This window comes from Wasmannia auropunctata, unplaced genomic scaffold (assembly GCF_000956235.1).
Source record: "Wasmannia auropunctata unplaced genomic scaffold, wasmannia.A_1.0 LD336088.1, whole genome shotgun sequence".
NCBI classification, from domain to species: Eukaryota; Metazoa; Arthropoda; class Insecta; order Hymenoptera; family Formicidae; genus Wasmannia; species Wasmannia auropunctata.
This window is the reverse complement of record NW_012026802.1, coordinates 1123409-1143722: the sequence shown is the minus strand read 5'-3', so window position 1 is coordinate 1143722 and position 20314 is coordinate 1123409. Positions and strand designations below refer to the sequence as shown.

The 20314-nt window shown below is 42.1% G+C and overlaps 1 protein-coding gene across 1 annotated transcript; it reads left to right on the top strand.

The window, feature by feature from the left end:
• The first annotated feature begins 6748 nt into the window (after nucleotides 1-6748).
• On the top strand, nucleotides 6749-17018 carry LOC105448193 (transcription factor glial cells missing). The gene is made up of 6 exons (XM_011686635.1): nucleotides 6749-6759; nucleotides 12308-12410; nucleotides 12562-12792; nucleotides 13130-13399; nucleotides 13783-13876; nucleotides 15601-17018. Exons 1-6 carry the CDS (start codon nucleotides 6749-6751, stop codon nucleotides 16944-16946), a joined length of 2055 nt encoding a protein of 684 aa, XP_011684937.1. The 3' UTR covers nucleotides 16947-17018.
• Nucleotides 17019-20314: the final 3296 nt, after the last annotated feature.

Genomic DNA, 20314 nt, shown 5'->3' with positions numbered 1-20314 from the left:
AACGAAGTCGAGCGTTTCCTATCCAAAAGGGGCGCGTGCCAAAGGCGGCCAAAAATAGAAGGCTCTGATGGGACTGATTCTTTGCGGTTACCGGAGAACCAACCGTTTTCGAAGTATGTACCTCATGTCGAAACGGACGATGATGTAGTGGCATAACTTTTGAAAACTCGACTTTGTTGGCATTTCAGTTCGGACTTGATGTCTGGAACGTTAAACTGTTATCGCGAATAGTGTGGGTGTAATTGGGGCCTAGCTTCCGGATTGAATTCGCCTTATGTCGAGGATGCGATCCTTTTCGCAGAACCGCACATTTTCTGCCTGTCTCTTTGTCGAGTCGTGACTCGTGTCTGCATTTAAAAGAAGAATACCTATACGATCCATCATGAGAATGCTTGTTAGGGACTATTGTCGACCTTAAGGTAAGTTACAAAAGTTAGAAACGTTACAGTCCGACATTTTTTTGTACTTAATATATTATTAATATGTATTTTTGTGTGCCAATAAATATTAATATATAACATGAAAGGATCAAAATCATCTGATTTTTTGCTTCGTTTTGCAATTACATTCAAGAAAGAACTTAGGTTTAAATGTCTTACGTATAGCTTTAAAATGTAGCTACGATTATTAAATTAAGAAGTCATTTGTAAATCGATTCTCAACGGTTACAAGCGCATCAGTCGGATCCCTCGTGCTGAAAGGATTACAGGGTTGATTATTGACACGAGGGGTTGGTTAGTCTTAGCTGGGCCCCTTTCGCGTCTGGTGACACCCTATATGTTTGAACACATTTGTTGATAACCCCTTTTGCAAGATACCCATCGTATAGAGTTACAGGGATTTACAAAGTACAAATAGAGAAGAAGCAGCGAGACTTCGGAGATGTGACTCTTCAAATCTCATATCGTGGAACAATATTCCGACTGGTATTTCTGCATTCGAGATCGATATTTCCGCGTCCACCCCGCCGCGCTTATTTAATAACGCCAACTGTAAAATTAAACCAAGCGGCGATTGGCCCGTCGCATGAAGAAAAGAGGGTGGTTTTTAAAAATTGTAAAATTTATATCGGTCGCGCGTGTCCAACTTCCGTTGCGGAGGATCTTCCCCGCGGGGTATCGGCCATTTTCGGACTCGGAGGGTCGGATAAATGTTTTAATTTATGCGCAAACCATTGCGCCGTAATGCTCGCGTGCATCCGAATAGAGAGACGGAAGAGACGAGCTTTTAACCGAAGGGTTAGCCTTTCAAAAGTGATCTGAAAAATCTCTTAGATCAAGCTTAGATAATAATGTCCGTATTTCATTAATTTAAATCAATTATTATCTTTTATTAATAATACCGATTTTTAATAACGCGGTTTTTGGGGGGGAAGAGGTGAATCTAGCTCATAAATCACGATTTTTAGTCGAATCTTTCAGAATTATCTAATATTTTGAATATAACTTTACACATCATTTTTCAACGATATCAATTGCATCGCAAATGTATCGTATAACTTTTTCGATTCTTGAAATGTCAAATTGATTTTCGTTGAATTCAACGTAACAAAAAATGTTTCGGCGAACCGCTCACGAATCACAATGCGGTGGCGTGTATTTAGATGTATCTCGATCTCGCTGGTCGGAAAATAAATTCCGTGGAAGAAAAGAAAAGGAGAAAAAAACCAGCCGAAATCGAGAAGCCAAAGATCCTACACTACGATAGCTGACCTATAAATAGGCTCATACGTGATATAACGCGTGCACGCCTATCGTGAATTCGCAGCTGAGCGCATACGGGTGCCCTAATGGGTGACTCCGTAACACGACGAAATTTCAGAAAAAAATGTATAATAGTGACCTACGAAAAGAGACAGGTAAGGAGTTTCTATAAATGCTCCCGTATCATAGAAAGATTCAACTTGGCGATAGGAGCGAGATATTTTTCCCTGCCTTTCACGCCGCTCCGCGAGAGCGGGCGCGCTCTTCGAGACCAATTTAAATCAATTTAACCTACCACCCCCTCCTTAAACGAGGCTCAATTGGCACACAATGAGAAGCCGGGAGTCCTTCGGCCGAAGGGAAACCAACACGGTACTTAAATCTTAAAACTTCCTACACCGCTCCACGCTGTCCAAAAAAAAATAACCTCACAAAATATTCTGGATAATCATTGACTCTTTTTATTGGAGATATGACATTATTTCACGATCGCCAAGAGTACCCCCATTCTTCTCACAACCAGTCGTTAGGATGCGTCATTAATCTCAACTCTGGTAATCGAAATCATGTATCGATACTTGACAGATAAGATTCTCGATTCAACGTAATAAATGTGGGAAAATAGGAAGAAAGTGATAAGAGACGGAGATATCATCCGTGTGAACCACGAATCTTTTAATTACGTAATTAAATGACAGCGGAGATTATCAGGGAAAACCTTTTCATGAATCATCCTAAAGCATGTCCGACCTATAAACATTTTTTCTACCGATAAATCGTACGACCGCATTATGAACATTAAAGTGAAAGAGTGACGAGTCCTTTCCGCCTCTTCGTCGAAGTCAACCCTTTTGCGCACGCGTTTCCTGCCGAGGTGAAAGATGATTGGCCGGCGATTACGAAAACTCCTCGTCGTGGGTAGTACCGAGGCATATGTCGCGATGCCTCGAAGGGATCACGCAGAGGGGTGGTTTTTTTTCCTCGACCTGAAGGGCGCGTTTTCCGGGGTAACATCGGTTAAACGCCGGGACAATAGATATCAACTTTTTTGAGGGCACGCTATGAAGCCCGTAATGTTTTCATAGCTTCCGCCGACGGAAATCGCCGTCGAAAGAAAAAATCGAGATGCAAAGTAAACGCGAAAAGTAACGATCTGACAAATATCGGTGAGTATTTTCTTCCGATTTAATTTTATTCCGATGTTTATCAGCGGATTAATTCACGTGATTGAAGTGTGCGACAACGGTAACAAAAATAGATTTCTCCGAGTTGTGTGTGTACATGTATGTTTATGTCAATAACATTTTCCGTCGAGCGAGTTCGTAACTTCCCCGAGAGCGATTTACAAAGCAGCCGGAGGATTGACTCGCACTGAATGGATTATGGAGTTCACATCAGATCATAGAGATCTCGGGGCCCAGAAGGCAGCATCGCATTGAAAAACCGGAAGCAGCCGGCACGAGTCCGGAGACGTGAGCGGGTTACCGACGTTATATTCTCGTCATCTGGCTTTCAACCAGGTAAGTGTTGCTGAAAGCAGCGATCATCGGAAATGTAAATGAAATTGCATCACCAAACAGACGTAAATTTTAAAGATCTAAAATAGACGTATCTTAAATAAATATTAAAAAAAAAAATAGACTGCTCCAAATTATGGCATGGAATGTAATGAATGGTTTAATCGATATAAATGCTGGAAAATCATGGATTGTTAAGTGAACATTGCGTTTAAGGACGCGCGCACGTAGCTGACAGGTGACAGAATATTTAAGAGTTTTGAGAGAGGGGATTTAGTCTCCTCCTACACGTTGCTGGCTAAGGCACGCGACTAGCATTGTATGCAAATGCGAGGCAGATGCGCGGATAAGCCCGAAAATTTGACCTTCTCGAATAGTGTGATACGCCGTCACTTCGCAACTGTTTATAAAATCAATTATAAAGAAATGAGCAAAAAAAAAACAAAAAATAATTATAATTCCCAGCTGCATATTATTAATCTTGACATTTGTAAGATATTTTATGGAATATTAAAAAAAACGAAAAAAATTCGTTTAAAAACGTAATAAAAGAAATTTCGCGAAGCGACGAGGCAAATTAATGGCTTGTCAGAAAAGCCTCGTAAAAATTCTAATGGGCGCGATCTTTTTCTTTCTTTCACAATAATTCGCAATAATTGTCTCGAGAGACGGAAGACGAGAGAGACAGAGGTAGAGAGAGGAAGAGAGAGAGAGAGAGAGCGGTCGCTGGCATCGTGCAATCTCGCGGCGCGTTTATTACGTAGAAACGGCGGGGACGCGACGTCGCGAACGGGGAGATAGTGTCATGCACAGGAACGTACTCGCCTCGCCGGTACACGCGAGCGGTACCTGTGTGCAAGTAACCAGAGTGTACTGTCACGGAGGCGTACAATAGGCCAGTTTCGGGGACAATAGCGGAGGCCGACAATCAAATCAGCTCGCTATCAGCCACCCCAACCCACCAACGTTTATCCTTTGATCCGCTCAGTCGTTCGCTCGCTCACTCACTCGCGCGGGGCAGCAAACACTCCTGATTGCACACCCTCTGTATTTAAACAGCCTCGAACTGTGTCTCTCTCCTCCCGCCGCTGCCCCTCACCACCCCGGCCGATTCCACGGTTCCTTCCATGTTTAATGGATCTACAGAGGATGTGGGGGATGAGAGAGAGAGAGAGAGAGAGAGAGAGAGAGAGAAAGGGACAGGCAGAGCGAAGAGAGACATCATCCGGTGTAAAACGCTATGTAGCGACATTCCAACTTTGAAAAATTGGTTTTATTTAAAACGCTGTAATATATCCAAGGCTTTGCACAAAACATAAGGGTAGTGTCTGATTTCTTCTAAATGACTTCACATTGCCAAAGATAGTTGTACATTTCATATATATAAATATAATTATAAAAAATATAAAACGTTAAAAAATTAGTTTTGATTTCAAGAAAATGCTTAACGCAGAATCAAGCATCAAACACCACTTGTATTAGTATAAAAATAAATTTCTATTACTTAATACACAATGTCGCTTTCACAGCAATGATGAACACCTCAAAAATCAGTCAGGTCGAAATTTTATAAACAGAAATTAAGAAATTCGGTCGAAAACTTCATATTCTATTCAGAATTACATTTATTTAAGGAATAAAAATTTCTAGATAAATTTCACTTAAGCTTAGTCTTAGCATGCACCTGCGTGCACGTGGGAGGAAGTAACGCCAAAAATATTACAATACGCACGTGCCAGAATAGGTAAGCGCATCTCTCAAATCGCACGTGCGAGTAAAGCGCGGAAGTTGATTGTCGGACACGATAAGCCTCATTTTATAAAAGCGCGAAAAAAAATAAACGTTGTGAGCCACGTCGAAAATTTAATTGAAAACACCAGAAATACTGCGCAAAAACTTCAAAGACCATTTTTTTACGCTATCTAATGTGAGATAAGACTTTCGAAAGCAACCTGACATGCCTGTATCGTCAGACGATTTATAGGAAGCTCTGCAAAATGAAACGTGTGGCAAAGACCGCGAATCGCGTTTGCGATGTGTATAAAGAGAATGGACAATGTCGAAACGGTTTGTTCTAGCTTTCGAAAAGTTACAGCGATATATCCGCGGCAGGCGGTGTGTCTGTTCTATGTCCTCTTTCTGGGTTGAGATCGCAACTTCACAATTCCGAGGACGCGTTCACCTCGGCAGATATGTTTGCGTCGTGGGTTCGAGTTCGATCGAAGCGTAACGGGCCGTTGTCTTGGATGCGGGTACCTGGGGTTGGGGGAGGCAACGGGATAGGGAAGGTAGGAAGTAGGAGGTTCCTGCGAGGGACACCCTCTTGCCAGCTGATTACGAACTCAGACCATCGCGCCACAGGATTAATCAATTAACACTCGGTTCTTTCACAATGAACGATATTTCAACGATATTTCATTTATATTAAGTATTCGTCCGATAGAATTAAAATATTATGTAATGTATCATTAAGTGTTAAATAATTTTAATGTAATTAACAAGTTAAATATTTAATAGTAATTGTAAACCATAGACTCGATTTGTTACTATTTCATTCGTCGTCTCTGTAACTCTTTCACGAATAATTAATGTTGTTAAAACAAAACTCTTGAATACATAAGAAATAAAAAACTATTAAAATTTATCAATTTCTTCTAAAATCTACCTAAATATTTGCAAATATCGTTTTTTTTTTGCTTTACAGGACAGAGATCCAAAAAAGATGTGTTTCCGAAGCTATCTGTATCATTTTTCGTGCAAATCTCGATGTATCGAAACAGAGCACCGGTGAAGCCTTGGACCACGAAGTTCGGGAGAAATCCGGTTGCCACAGGGAGGAACCTCCGGTGATCGATTCCTCCGTGGGTCGAGAGGGGTTGCTATCGTCGATTAGGCACCCTCAAAAGGGAAACAGCCAGCGATTGGTTAGCCACTGCCACTCCCATAGGCGGTGCCTGCCGACATATGGTGGCAACCACGGTATAACTCGCGTTCTGCCGGGCACAACGTGCCTGGAGTCCAGCTAGTTTCCACCGTGGTGGAGCTGGCTCAGTTCACGCAGCGACGCCGTGCCGCACGCATCGGCACGCAACCTGTTCACTCTGAAGCGACGGAAACGTCAAAATCGATCGACGTACCGCAGACGCCTGCGAGAATCTAATTCACTTCTCGTTAAGAGAGAGAGAGAGAGTCAAAGGTTAAAACGGCCTAGGAAACATCATCGGCAATATGAATCTACGAGCGCTTGTAAATTCACCGACTGTCAAAATGATAGATGCTAGAGAAACTGGTCATTTCCCATGATACCGCGACGGTGATCGAAATGTTCGGAGATTTCGATTCTCGAAGATTTCAAAAAACTGTTCCTGAGTGAAGTGCAGTCTCCTCGTGTTCCGTCGGTGGTTCCCGAAGTGGCGCGTTTCCGCAGTTGTGATAAATCATCGGGAGGACGCCCATAGTGATCGCGAATCGTCTACCGTGGCTGGCACGACAAAGCACTGAGACATCAATTACGAAACAGCATCGACTATGGTAGTTCTGTAAGTATCTGCGTTTATCTCGATTTATTCGAACGTATTCGTCTTAATCTCGGGCCAAGAAAACGGCATATTTTAATCGATCTATGATTGATTCTTTGAAAAATTACAATTTACGGTTGAAATTAACATATCGTTCATATGAATTATGAGAAGCTTTCATCGATGTCAGTCAATTTTTCTTACTATCTTTCTCTCGTTCCGAATTAAACTTAGACCCTATAAAACACGAGTTTCAGCAGTTAACTCGATAAGCGTAAAAAATTAGTAACTTTTGCGCTTGGCATCGATTTCTCTTCCTTCAGATAGTGAGAGAAATTGAGCTGCTATCTAATCAATGGGCGTTCTGCGGGTCTCCCATTGGTGTGTGGGCGTTATCACGAGGCCTGATTGGACGTTAGGTGTTCTAGAAATCCCTCGTTTACACATGCGCGCCTCATCGAGCCTTGCACGACCATTCGTGCGCGCGAGCTGTCGCTTCTTCGATATTTGTAATTTATCACAAAAGTGTCTTCTATCATTATTTTCACTTTATTTCATATTAAATAGCTCATATCCTTGACAGGGTGACAATCAAAAGAAGTCCTTGCGCACAATGTTCATTCCAAACAATTTCGAGATAATATAATTAATATTTCCGTTTAATTAATTCCACTATACAATGCATTAATAATTCCCGTTTTTAATTTGACTGCAATGCATTACAGTAAAAACATTTTCCAATTTATATGTTAAGAACTATTCTAAGTAAATTCTCTACAACCATTTCGCTCGTTGTGTTAATCGAGATAAAAAGACAATCCAGGATTCCAAATCGGAGAAGTGGCGACCGTCTGGTCGGTTTGTGAAAACCCGATTAAAGGATATACTGCTGCCTCGCCATTGATCACAGCTCAACACCTCGAAGACAAATTAAACGAATGTCCGCGAGTAAGACGATCCCCCTTTATCTTGAATCTCGAGAATGCTCTCTCTTTCTCTCTCTCCCTCTCTGTCCGTCGGTCCGAAAAACCCTTTGAACCCGCGGTACCCTTCGCGGGCCCCACCCCCATCGTGAATCCTTTTATGTCGCGGCAGCCGAATGGATGTTGACAGTTTATCCGGTATTAATTCAACGATATTATGCAGGATGGGATAAAATGACATTTAAAATTTTGAATTACTCGCTCTTCCAGGGCTACGTTCCTTTATGATTTTTTTACATCAAATTGACTGCGCGTGAATTAATTATAAGATATAATTAAATGATTTTAAAAATTGCGATCTCATTGCGATAAATTCGTGCGAAGATTTTGATTAAGATTTTCTCAATAGAATTTTTGAGTTAGCTGATCAATATACCGTAACATTATGTGATATTAATTACGATCGAATGTCTCGTGGTCAGAAGGCGACCCACGTGCTTCTCTAAATTTGGTGCGTCGAACTGATTGTACTCGCATCCTTCTCTCTCTCTTTCGCTGAATGTGCTCTTGGAGCGGCGTACGAAATCAACAAAAAAAGTCAGATTTACAAAAATCCAGCTCGACCGGTTTTCTTTCGTTCTATCACGTTTCATTGAGCCTCGACATGTTTTGCTCAGTTTTTTCCTTCCAACTGCTCCGTTCTTTTGCTATTCGAGATCACACGTGGATCACATCGTCCTCGTAAACAAACTGATATCGCAAAGATTGATATCGGTGTGAGCAAAATAACACGAATGAGTGACATAAACAACTAATAATCGGTTTTACCAATTAAACTGATCAGTTTCAAAAACAATCCAAAAATTTGTGAAATACATTTCTTTTTTAATCTTATTTCTTATTATTTCAAAAAATATTTTTTTATTTTATTATGTAATTATGTTTCATATTTCTTTCGTCCTCGAGATCGATTAAAAGATAGTTTTCACAAGATCGACCACGCGATGACCTTTTAATTTAAAAAAAATTCAATGTAACTGCTAAAAAATGTCCTCTCTGATCGATAAATTATATGATTTTGAAATGCTGCTTATATTGCAGAAGTGCACAAACATAAATCGCTAATCTTTTATTTTATTGTTCTTAATGAAGTGTTAAACGGGTGCACAAATTCAGGTGCAATCTATATTATATATCCCATCGCAAGCTATAAATGATAGATATTATTGAGCGCGTCGATTATCTTACAAATATGGTAACTGAGTAATCTGACTCCTGTCGTTGGTGAGCAAAAAAAAAAAAAAAAAAGATAACGTGTAGGTGTTAAGTACCGTATGGATTTATCGTTTCAGAGTAAAAAAAAATAACGTTGTTGGCGCAATGTGATTTTTTAAATAGTCAATACATTAAATACTTCTGTCGAGAAATAAATTTTAAATCGGAAAAATCAAGACAAAAAAATTTATGAGCAGTTAACGTAAAAAAACTATATTGCTGATACAAACTTCAGTAATTTATTATTCTTTATTTAAACGTTAAGTTGTATAACTATTTTAGATTTTGAATATATTTTGACCCACTAAATAATTGTTTTTGCATGGAATCACGTAATAAAATTTTTGTTTTTATTTAACGTCAGTTTTATTTAAAAGTTACGTGGAATGCAGTAAAATGCGATAAAAGATTAATTATAAATTGTAAATTAATACGGACGAACGAAGCGTGAAGTTATGATATGGGTAATATAACTATCGGCACGGTGTTTCCGGATGGACGACACGATCGGTAACTCGAATCAAAAGCGCGGGGAATTAACTTGTTTAGAAGCATGAGATTAACTCGCGAGCTAATCTCGCGGAAAGATCCAGACGTAGCCCAGCTACGAGCAGGAACGGACACAGATACCGTGGACAGTAACGAATAAGGATGAGAGAGAGAGAGAGAGAGAGAGGACGGAGAAGAAAATGAGAGAGAGAAATCAGGAGAGAGCCAAGAGAGCAGGAACGAAGTGAGAAAGTGAGAGAGGCAAAGAAGGAAATAGGAAGGGACGGGGACAGAGCGAGAAATTTCTTCCTTTTCACGGCGTGCCCTTCGTGATATTTTAGTGGCCTCGTCGCGGCTCGTATCTACCTTAATATCTGAAATTCTGAACGCTGCACCCACACCACCGAGGAAGACGTGAGACGGAGAGACACATTCCCTTCTCTTTCCACGTTACTCTCTTTCTCTTTCTCTCTCCGCCTCGTTTCTTTTTACTATTTTTCTCTCACGAATGACAGTACGCCAGAATGCACGCGTGTGTTCACGCGCGTGTGCGTACGTCTTCGGCTCCGGACAATCTCGGCGCAGCATCGTCCGCCGATGTATCATCTTACTCGGTGCTAAAGGCGATGACTTTATCACCGATCCGGGCAATCATTCACCTAAGCTAACTCTTTTCTCCGTTAAAGCTGTCCTCTTCCCCCCCATCGTATCCTCCCAGTTCAATTCTACTCTCTTGCCGTTTCCATGGAAAGAGAGAAAGAGAGAAGCGTTGACGTAATGTATAATAAACGCGGCTTGCGTGTCGTCGTCTCGCTATGCAGAACGAACCATCGCAAAAGAATTGCAGAATTATCGCTCGGCGCGAAGTAATAGGAATATCCGATTCTTCTTCGCGGTACGTCGATATCGTAAATTATTTTTCTATAATTGTCAATTATAAAATCTGCACCATTATACGAGACATCCCGTGACACCAGCAAAAATACTTACAACATTTATATAATCTCCCTTATTTTTAAATTAATGAAATACGCAGGTGAGAAAATTGTTGCGCGCGACAAGCGCGAGGCGACGTGCAATGGAACAAGTCATTCCGCCAGTCCGAGTCGTTTCTACGATGCCGCGGGCAACGCGATGCAAATGACCGCCATCAGAAATCTAGACGAAATATGTCGGGCGATAAATGCCCGCGCGTCGAATCGTGGGGCGCAGTAAACGTGTTTTACGCGATTGGCGGCCGCTGTAATCGCGGCAATTGGAACCGCGGCTCCTCGACAGTGATCATGTCATGCATCGAGAACGGTTTCACGAGGTGGTCCGCGTGGTTGAAGACGCGACCCACAGGCGATGAGGCGTTCTCGAGTAGGTGTTCCAGGATCGTAAACGTCCGAATACAAGCGCGACTCGATAAAACCAACGGAAATGATGCGCGCACGCACATAACGCGTAACCTGTGCGAAGCACCGTAGGAGGCGCGGAAATCCTTTCGAAATGCCGTCGCCGAACGTACGTGCGACAAGTAAATCCGTACGAATGAATATACAAGTCCGCCCGCGGATTCGCGATACCTAAATTAGTAGAACCGAGAAAATCGAATGTCCGCCCAAATGCCCGTCGCGGTTATTCGAATTTCGAGAGGTCAATCAAGTTTATTCCGCGCGAGAATCTTTTTGCGCGGTTTTTATAAATTGCAATAAACAAAGTTCCTGGGAAAGAAACGACAAAAATTGTTTAATCTCGATCCGCGTTTCTCTTTCATATTTATTACGAAAATTCCTCAATTACTTATTAATCGTGCGTGCGATATTCTCGCGGAGATCACAGCTCTGAAAAATCTATTCGAGGCGTGATATACGATCGGGAGGTCGTTGCACACTCGGCTGCACAACTCGAGGAGTCCTCGCATACCGTAATGCCGCCACAGATCATAAGCGCGGACTTTAATGTCAACGGGGGAAAGGCAGGAGCTGGTTTGTGAGCTGACGCGAAGAGATACACTTATAAGAGGATTTATGCACAAGTGTTTCTTGCGCCGCTTAAGCAAGAGAGACTCCGGCAACAAAAGCCATTGGGGGCGCAAAGATTAGCTGTACATTCATCCTTATTAGTACACGTGATAGAACAAATTAATCAAATGCCGGCACTTTCACACGATTCTTTGTCGTAGATTTTCTCAACTCACGTCAAATTCTCGCAAAAAGTGTCGACATCAAAATCGTCGCGTTGCGTTGAACAAAAATGAGACAACAAATCTATTTGTATGCAAAAACTGCGAAATAAAGAGGAACGATTTTTTTCGCAATATTGATCGCTATTAACTAAAATATTATCACTATTTGATTAATATTAACGTATTATTTAAGTTGTTAATAATTTTGTCTACCTTTTATTGAGCGCGTTGAATGCGTTAAATGTTCGATTAACGAAGATAAATGTACGACCGCGGACACGATACACCGCCGACAAATTTCGAGGGTAGCTATAGGGAGTATCGAGGATCGATCTTTCGCACCTCGATCCGATCCGCAATGGATGCAAGGATTCCGGAAAGACGCTGTACGTGCTCCATGTCGCGTCGTACCACCCACGAACTCCCATAAGTATTGCGCGAGGTACGGCCGGGCACGTACCATAAATCGGGATTTTATCCCGTATAGCTGCCGGACTCGTGGCACGACCGCAATTGCGTAACATTAAATTAGTCCCTGAATTCGATTCCAGACAACTCTGTAATTGCAAAGTCTCAAGGTTAATCCTCGATCGCAACAAAATCGATTATTGCACTGAATAATGATGCCGATTTGTTGGAACGATTATGACGAAGATTTAAAATCTGAAAAAGCTACAAAAAATTGTGAAATATAAATCTATTCTCTTTGCAGGAGTCGCGTGGGGTCGCCGACGATGTCAGCGACTGTCGCCGGCAACCAGCAGCAACATCATCCTCATCAGGAGTGGGACATAAACGATTCGAATGTTCCGAGGGTAAGTTCCTTTCTCGCGCCTCGCGCTCGAGGCGAATCCGAGCGAAATATCTGTTTTCCGAGACGCGCTTAACAAACTCCGCCGCAGAAGATATTCAATGAAATCGCGTCCCTGCTCGCGACGCGATCTCAAAAATAGGATTTCGCTTCAGGTAGTAGAATACGATCCCTGGTGCGAATGGGCGGACGGACACGTGAGGAGAGTCTACGGACCGGATTGCGAGGAAGCGAGGAGGCACGCCTCCGGTTGGGCGATGAGAAACACCAACAATCACAACGTGAGCATTTTGAAGAAGAGTTGCCTGGGCGTTCTGGTGTGCTCGCAGGAGTGCATACTGCCCGGCGGTGGAAGGGTTCACCTCCGACCGGCGATCTGCGATAAGGTGAGCGAAGCGCATAACGGAACGATAAACATAAATCTCGGCCCGATAATAAATGTAAATTGCGTGCGCGCGATAGTCACACGCGTTCGCCGGCATTCTTGCGACGACGCAAAATTCCACGTCGCCGTCCGCTCGCCTGTGCGACACTTGTCACGTCTCGTGGAATAATCGAGAGAGTAATTCGAAGTTTCATTTACGCGAGTCGCATCCTGCAATTGAATCTTTAAACGCCTATGATTTCCCGAATCAAGAGATCAATTATTTAATCTATCAACACACACACACACAGTACAATTTCTCCTCGTTCGTTCAATACGTGCTTCGACCGTATCCGCAGGCCAGAAAGAAGCAACAGGGCAAACCATGCCCCAATAGACAGTGCACCGGTCGCTTGGAGATACTATCGTGTCGCGGTCACTGCGGTTATCCCGTGACGCACTTTTGGCGGCACACGGAGCACGCGATCTTCTTCCAAGCCAAGGGCCAGCACGATCATCCGCGACCGGAAGCGAAATCTACGTCGGAGGCGCGAAGAAGCGTGGGTGCCGGTAGGAGGGTCAGAGGACTGGCGGTGCTTTTGGCGAGAGAGGCTGCTCTAGGTTCTAAGGTAACAGTCCGTAATTTCGTATCCGATCGCGTAATCAATTCGAGAATAGATTCACGGTTTTTTTATCGTGGCTCCGAATAAAGGATTAAATGCCAATTTTATATATAATATTTTCCAAATTATATCGACCGGATATATTTGTCGCTCTTGATCGCTCTTTAATTGATAATAATTGCACATATATCTTTCCGTTGTATAACATTGCATAAAACATTTTACGACAAATTATATAACTACAAGCGAAGAGAAAAATGACTTACCGCATTATAATGAATAGAGATCGAATGGAATCGTACAATCTGTGGCCGCCGCGCCTTCCTGCAATTAATAAAAAGTTGCGTTTAATGAACAAATTACAATGAAATGCATATGTTTCGTTGCAGTTAATGTCATTAAGAGGAACTAAAAGATCAAGCACGGACACGCTCGAGCAGCCGTCGAGAACGACGCAGCCACCTCCATTGATCTCTGATAAAGGTTACTATTTTATGCTTTATTGCTATCGCATTCAAAATGTATACGAGGCGATATTCATCTCACATGAGTGATCTCACATGAGAATCGATTGTAATTGCTTAGTTTTTTGCGGCTTACGACTTACTATTCCCATTGTAGACTAAGATGACCCTTCAGGCGTCACTAAATCTATTCGAATTTCAATTACGAGAGTAACGAGAGTATCGAATGTATGTACCGACGTGTACCTACTCTTGCCGCGGTCGCGAGTCGACAATCGTTCACGCTAGATGGCGCTAGCGAACAGATATCGTCGGCGACGGGTACTGGCAGGCGCACGAAACAAAAGTTGAGAATCAAAAGACAAAATTAAACTTTTTGTAACTTGGCTTCAAATGAAAATTCTGTTGCAACAAAATCTATCTGAAATTAATCGTACAATTTTGTAGTCTATTTGCCTAATTCCTCGAGTCAAAATATCGTTCTTCATTATTTATTTAGCTCTACAATTATCAGTTAATGTTTTCATTACAAAAAATCTGCAGATTCGTTAGAAAATCCATGATTAGGATTCAGATTGCATTATAGAGCACTCTATATACAGTATGTCAAGTCTCATTGCTAGACCCGAGGTGTTTAACCTAAATGTTCTCGTAAACACAAGTAGAAAATCGAATCAACTCACCGAACATCGTCGCCCCGTCAATTGTCCCCGACAGCATCCACTCCTAAAATGTCGATGTTTCGAATTTCACGTTGAACAGACGCCACTTTACAAAACACAATTTTACATTCGCTAAATCAACGCGACGCGTAATTCGCGGACGATTTATTTTCTCGAAATCGCGAGACGCACGCAACGCGATGCGACGTCTGGTAGTCGGTAATTGTAACCTCTCGAATCTCGCGTCGCGAAGCGAGTCGTGCCGGGATCGAACATCGTCGACGAAATAACTAGCGCACACTCGGTCGAATTCACGGAAGCGGAATTCACTTTTCGATGACATACTCGCTCGCTTTCAAGTCGTATAAGATTACAAATTTCGACTTCGCTGGGCTCTTACCGTACGGCGTCAACAAACATTACGAACGCGCGCGACGCTAATGCTACTAAATGTATGTGTGCACCTGTATACCAACTTACGCTGCTACGACGGCCTGTGATTGGCTAGCTTTAAATCTTCGTATTTCAAAAATTATCGCGTAATTTGAACCGAGATAATGTATGTAATAAAATAAATTCTGACTTTTATTATTTAATTTGTCTACTGAAAATTTCTCAATTCACGAATTTTGGGACTCTGCCCCTCGTAAAAAGGAACCACTAGTGCAGTGATAACACGACTGAAATGTAGTAGTGGCACTGCTGGCATATAGCAGTGCAGTGACACTATACTGCATTTCAGTAGTGTTTTTACTGCACTAATAGTTCTTTTATACCAGGGTGTGCATAAAATATAGGTTATAAATTCTTGACAGAATTTTAATTTTGCAAGATTGATTGCAGTTAATTAAAATACGATCTGCAGTAAATTGTGAAAATTGCATTACTCTTCTTATAAATTATAATCGGAGTACGAAAAATAAATTGCTACTTACATTATTTATATTATATATAACAATTGTGTGTTGCGAGTTTTGTTATTTGTTACGAGTTTTTGTTATTAAGAAAATTATATTTATATCAGTTTTATCATGAAGTTAATGATAAATTTCGAATATCTAATAATGTGAAATTATTGTAGGATACTCATGCTCGTGCCCGCCCTTCGAGTGCATGTGCTCGCTGCAGACGAATGTACCGTCGTACCCGCAGTCTCATCACCATCAAACAACGATATATCCTCAACAGCTGCCCCCCGCAGACGGACCTTATTGGCTGCAGGACGTTCCGCCGCAGGAGAACCCCGTTGGTTACTGTCTGCCAAACCAGGTTCCCCAAGAAGCGTCGTATGGCGACTTTCCGCCCTTCACGGGCGATCTCTTTCAACCGGAAGAGATCTTTCAACTGGACCAACCCTTGAGGCCGGATTTCTCTGCGAATCCCCAGGACGTGGCCCGCTCACCACCAACTTTACTCGACCTCGGCAGCGGTACCATTAAGTACGAGATGAAACAGCAAAATCAAGATCAGGGTTACTGGAACCAGTTTCTCAGCGAGGACTCCAGCAGCAGTCACCTGAGCCTGCCTCAGGACGAGAGACTCCACTTTGCCAACTTCGAGCCCGAGAAGGTCTCTAACGGCTTTCCTTCCAGGAGGACGATGCACCATAATTACATCCAAGAGAAGAATCAGAATCAGCCTGCGAACGATGTACTGAGCTATCAGAATTATCCCCGAACGCAGAGTCAAAAGGGTTTTGTCGAGGGAAACGCGAAGGACGAAAACGAACAGTCTTATTGGTCCCAGGATCAACAGGACAACAGATTACATTTGGAAAGTTTCGAAGTCAAGGAGGAGGATCTCTTGTCTTCGCGTAGAGAAGTCGAGTGCTACAAGAACAGCTGTCAGCCCCCTGTGATGGTGAGCAGGGCGGAGTACGGTCTCTACCAAAAGCCGAAGAGCGAGGATCTGCAGGAGGCAGTGCGACGTAACTGCAGTCCCGAGGGTAAGCCGTATCATCCTTTCGACGGCTATCACCAAATATTTGAGCACGGTGACGCTAAGAACCAGCCGCACAACCGCGTCGTTCATCAAAATTCGATCCGGGCGAATCTGGATGAGAGGCTTCAAGGAGGCTGTTACGGCAGCCAGGAGACGGCGGAGACCGCGGAGAGGCTGTTCCACAACTCCGGCGTGGCGGAGACGTCGGTCCAGTCCCGGAACAGCCCTGAATCCTTCTTCTATCCTAGCAACGAACGTTGCCATTACACCTGCGAGATCCTCGAGCGGGTGCCGCAGATGGTGAGCGCTGGGCCGGCTCACGGAACCGTTAACAGCTACAGCGATCCGACCACCGCCGACTTGGACCTGCCACCCTTTGTAGATTATACGCTAGTCGGGATGCTGTGCAGCTCCACGGACGAGGAGACGTCGAGCCTGCTGCCGGGATGCCCTCAGGACTCGCACAACTACATTCCTCATCATTAGAGAACGTTCTCGCCACTTTACTCATTTGTATTATATAAATAAATATAAGATAGTGTTGCACTTTCTCTCCGAACCGACAGACCCGTTTATTTGCTCGTAATTAATTTATTAAGTTTTATTGCAAAACATTAGTCACTTTTCCATCGAGCATTGCTTATTGATTTTGTATTAAATTAAAATTGAAGCTTTTAAAAAAAAAGGTTGAAAAAATTTTCTCTAAAAAGGGGCATATTTGAACTGGATTTTGCACTAGTTACTGAAAAACAATATTTCACGAGTTTTCTTTGGCTATGCTTAACGTAGGTCTCAAACAGGTGGAAGGGATCAAGAAGCAGAGTCGACGTAGCTTGGAAAAAGGTCACAAGATTTATTTGCAACTGATTTATTCGTAACAGATACTCTCACGATCACAATTGTTATGTATGTTATGCAATATTACTATTATTATTATTATTATATTATGCCTATGCATTACACTTTCTCGATTACACATGCGCGATATCTTCCTTACTTATTCTCTTACAAGAGAGTTCTCACGAGAGCGTTCGCATGCGGCGAACGTAACAGGACACACGGAACGGAACGGATGCGAGACACGTCCGCGCGATCGCAGGCTGGCCAGGACGAGAGTTCTAAGATAATGCAGCGTCAGGAGGGAAATATGCTACGTAGGAAAAAGAGAAACGGAGGGGACAACGCGCTGACGAGATTACAACGATCACTCCCTTCGGCATTTGAGAGCAGATGCTACATGCGACGGAGACAGAGAGGAGGCTTTGCTCTCGCGCGACAGATCAATTTTATAAATTGCACCATGTGCACGGTCGTATTGTATCGCGTTACGTGATCCTTAAACTAGGTCAAAACGATTGTGTCATTGCCTCGATCGGCGGTCGATCTTGCGCCGTTATTTGGTACTTTTTCAACACTTTTCTTCTTACAAAAGACAGATACTCTCACATAACGCAACGTACACATCATTCGTTCTTCGCCAATTTAATCTGATTCAATAAGAGAAATCAATGCTAATTGATCAATTGAATATGAAATGTAAAATCAAGGATGCCGCGAACTGATCTCGGTCTATTCGTTCTTATGATATACTGGCAAACCGTACATTTAATTTAATTTTCCAAAATCTAATTTACAAATCTAATTTCCAAAGTCTAATTTACAAATTTAAAAAATCTTAGCTATATACAAATTGAAGCTTTTCTACCGCTACATCTTTAGGTATATAAAAAAACAGAATCTCACTAAGTTAGAACTTAGAATTATAATTAAACGTCATTTATCCTATGCTTATTCATTTAAAAAATTCGATCTCAATAATCGCTAGCGTTACTTGTCTTTTTGTCGGAAAATTTTATCTCCTAATTATTCTATTTTTTTTGTGCTTTCTTTTTCGGTAAATCAATTCTGAATGAATAAATTTCGCATTATTATAAATTTCCAAGTCGAACAAGATCAACTGTCATCCTTGACCGAGTCTACAAGCAATTCGCAGTAAGTAATACATTTATAACTTATACGCTTAAACGCTTCAATGTTTAAATTCTCAATTTAACGAAATAAGACTGTAACTATCAGAATCGATAGGTAATTGAACACAGTTCAGAAAACGCAATTACACACAGATCTTTCTCACTTTCTTAAAAAAAAAAATAAATAAATATTTCGAGCAACAACATAGTTCGTTAGAGTATCTTCTAAGGACGACAAATTGAAGTTAAGACAATTAGCAGCTTGCGCTTTAAAGCACTGCCACGCTTTAATCCTGTGCCACATGGTGCGAAAAATTGTTTCGAAGATGCACGTAGATACGAGCTTCGAGATTCTCAGCGGAAACATAAACAGCAATGTCGAAGGACCGCTTTTCGACTTCGGAGTTTAATGTTTCTTCGCCAATTCTCGAACTGCGCGTCAAGTGTAAAAATCAATATCGCATACGTAGACACATCTATCTACAAATGTTTACAGCAATAGACTACTTTTCCTTCGAAAATGGTGAGTATCCTTTCGAAGATTTTCATTTTCCAATCTTCCATCTTCAAATTATTTGAATTAGTCTGAAGATCACGCAGTCGCAGATGACAATAATGACTTAGAATTTTTTGGAAGTTGCGCGTTTGTGGAAACACTTCTTATTCTTTTTTTCTCTTCTCGCAAGAATTGACGAAACGCCGCTATCTACTTCCAAATGTATACGATGAAATGAGAATCACTCGCGTATTTTCAATAGCCACGCTGTTGGTGTTGCAAATTTATAAATATATCTAAAAAAGAGAGCGATCATTCAAGTGTGAGAGTAAGTGAGCTTATCGAAAAATATTCAGTTCGAAGCAATATGATATTTAGTGTCGCGTGCCTTGGAGAGTTTCGGTGCATCGAGCTTCCCTGGCGCTATCGAACCTACGAAAAAGTTTGGTCTAGTAGGAACCGTAGGTACACGTGACATAGAAATCGCATATGGAGATCGAATCTACGATTCGAATTGAATAACTTTACGTCGTCATGACGGCAATAAAACGCGTTTTATACAATAGTATAAACTATTATCGTTTTTTTTTTTTACACAGCGATCGCGTTAGTTCGATGTATGCGAGTCCTTTCTCTCCGTATGCGATTTCGTGCGATGAACGATGACGACGACGGAGAGACGAGGAAACCGGTGTTTCTGAGATAGAAGGGAAGCTTAATATCTCCGTCCGTCCTCGGGGAATCGTGATTAAGGGGTCTTCGTCGTCTTGCGCGCGTGCCTGTGCGGTGTACATACACGTGCGTTTCGAATCGAGAAGACAAAAGAGTAATTACAAGCTACTACTTTTTCGCGGTACGCCAAAGGCGAACGTGTCGTTTTTCCTCGACGAGGAGCTCGACGTAGCTTTATAATATCCTACCGAACAGTTTATCTTACGTATCAGCATATTTTGCAAACCGCCTTTTACCGGCGCTCTGTGTTTGCACCAATTCGAAACAGTTCGCGTGTACGAACGATGATCGTCGCTCATCCAAAGATCGAGGACTTGTTTCGCATTACATTTTTTTTTTTCATTTTATACAAAAGGAATAAAGATTTTTTACACACCTGCGTCTTCGATCGAAGCAGAGAACGGATCATCGCTCGACACCGCGAGGAATTAAGTTTAATTAAGTAGAAGTGACTAAGTAGAAGTGAGAACGTGATGCTAACAATCACAGCTATTGTACTGTACTACGAGTGTTTACGCGTTGCGAGAAACGATAATAGCAATGTTTAATGATACGATAATGTAACTAAAGTTTTTACGAGTAAACCTTCGCAAGTGACTCTTTTTGTGTGGCGGTGAGTATACTCGCGTTGGATACCAGTCAAATAATAGAAAAGG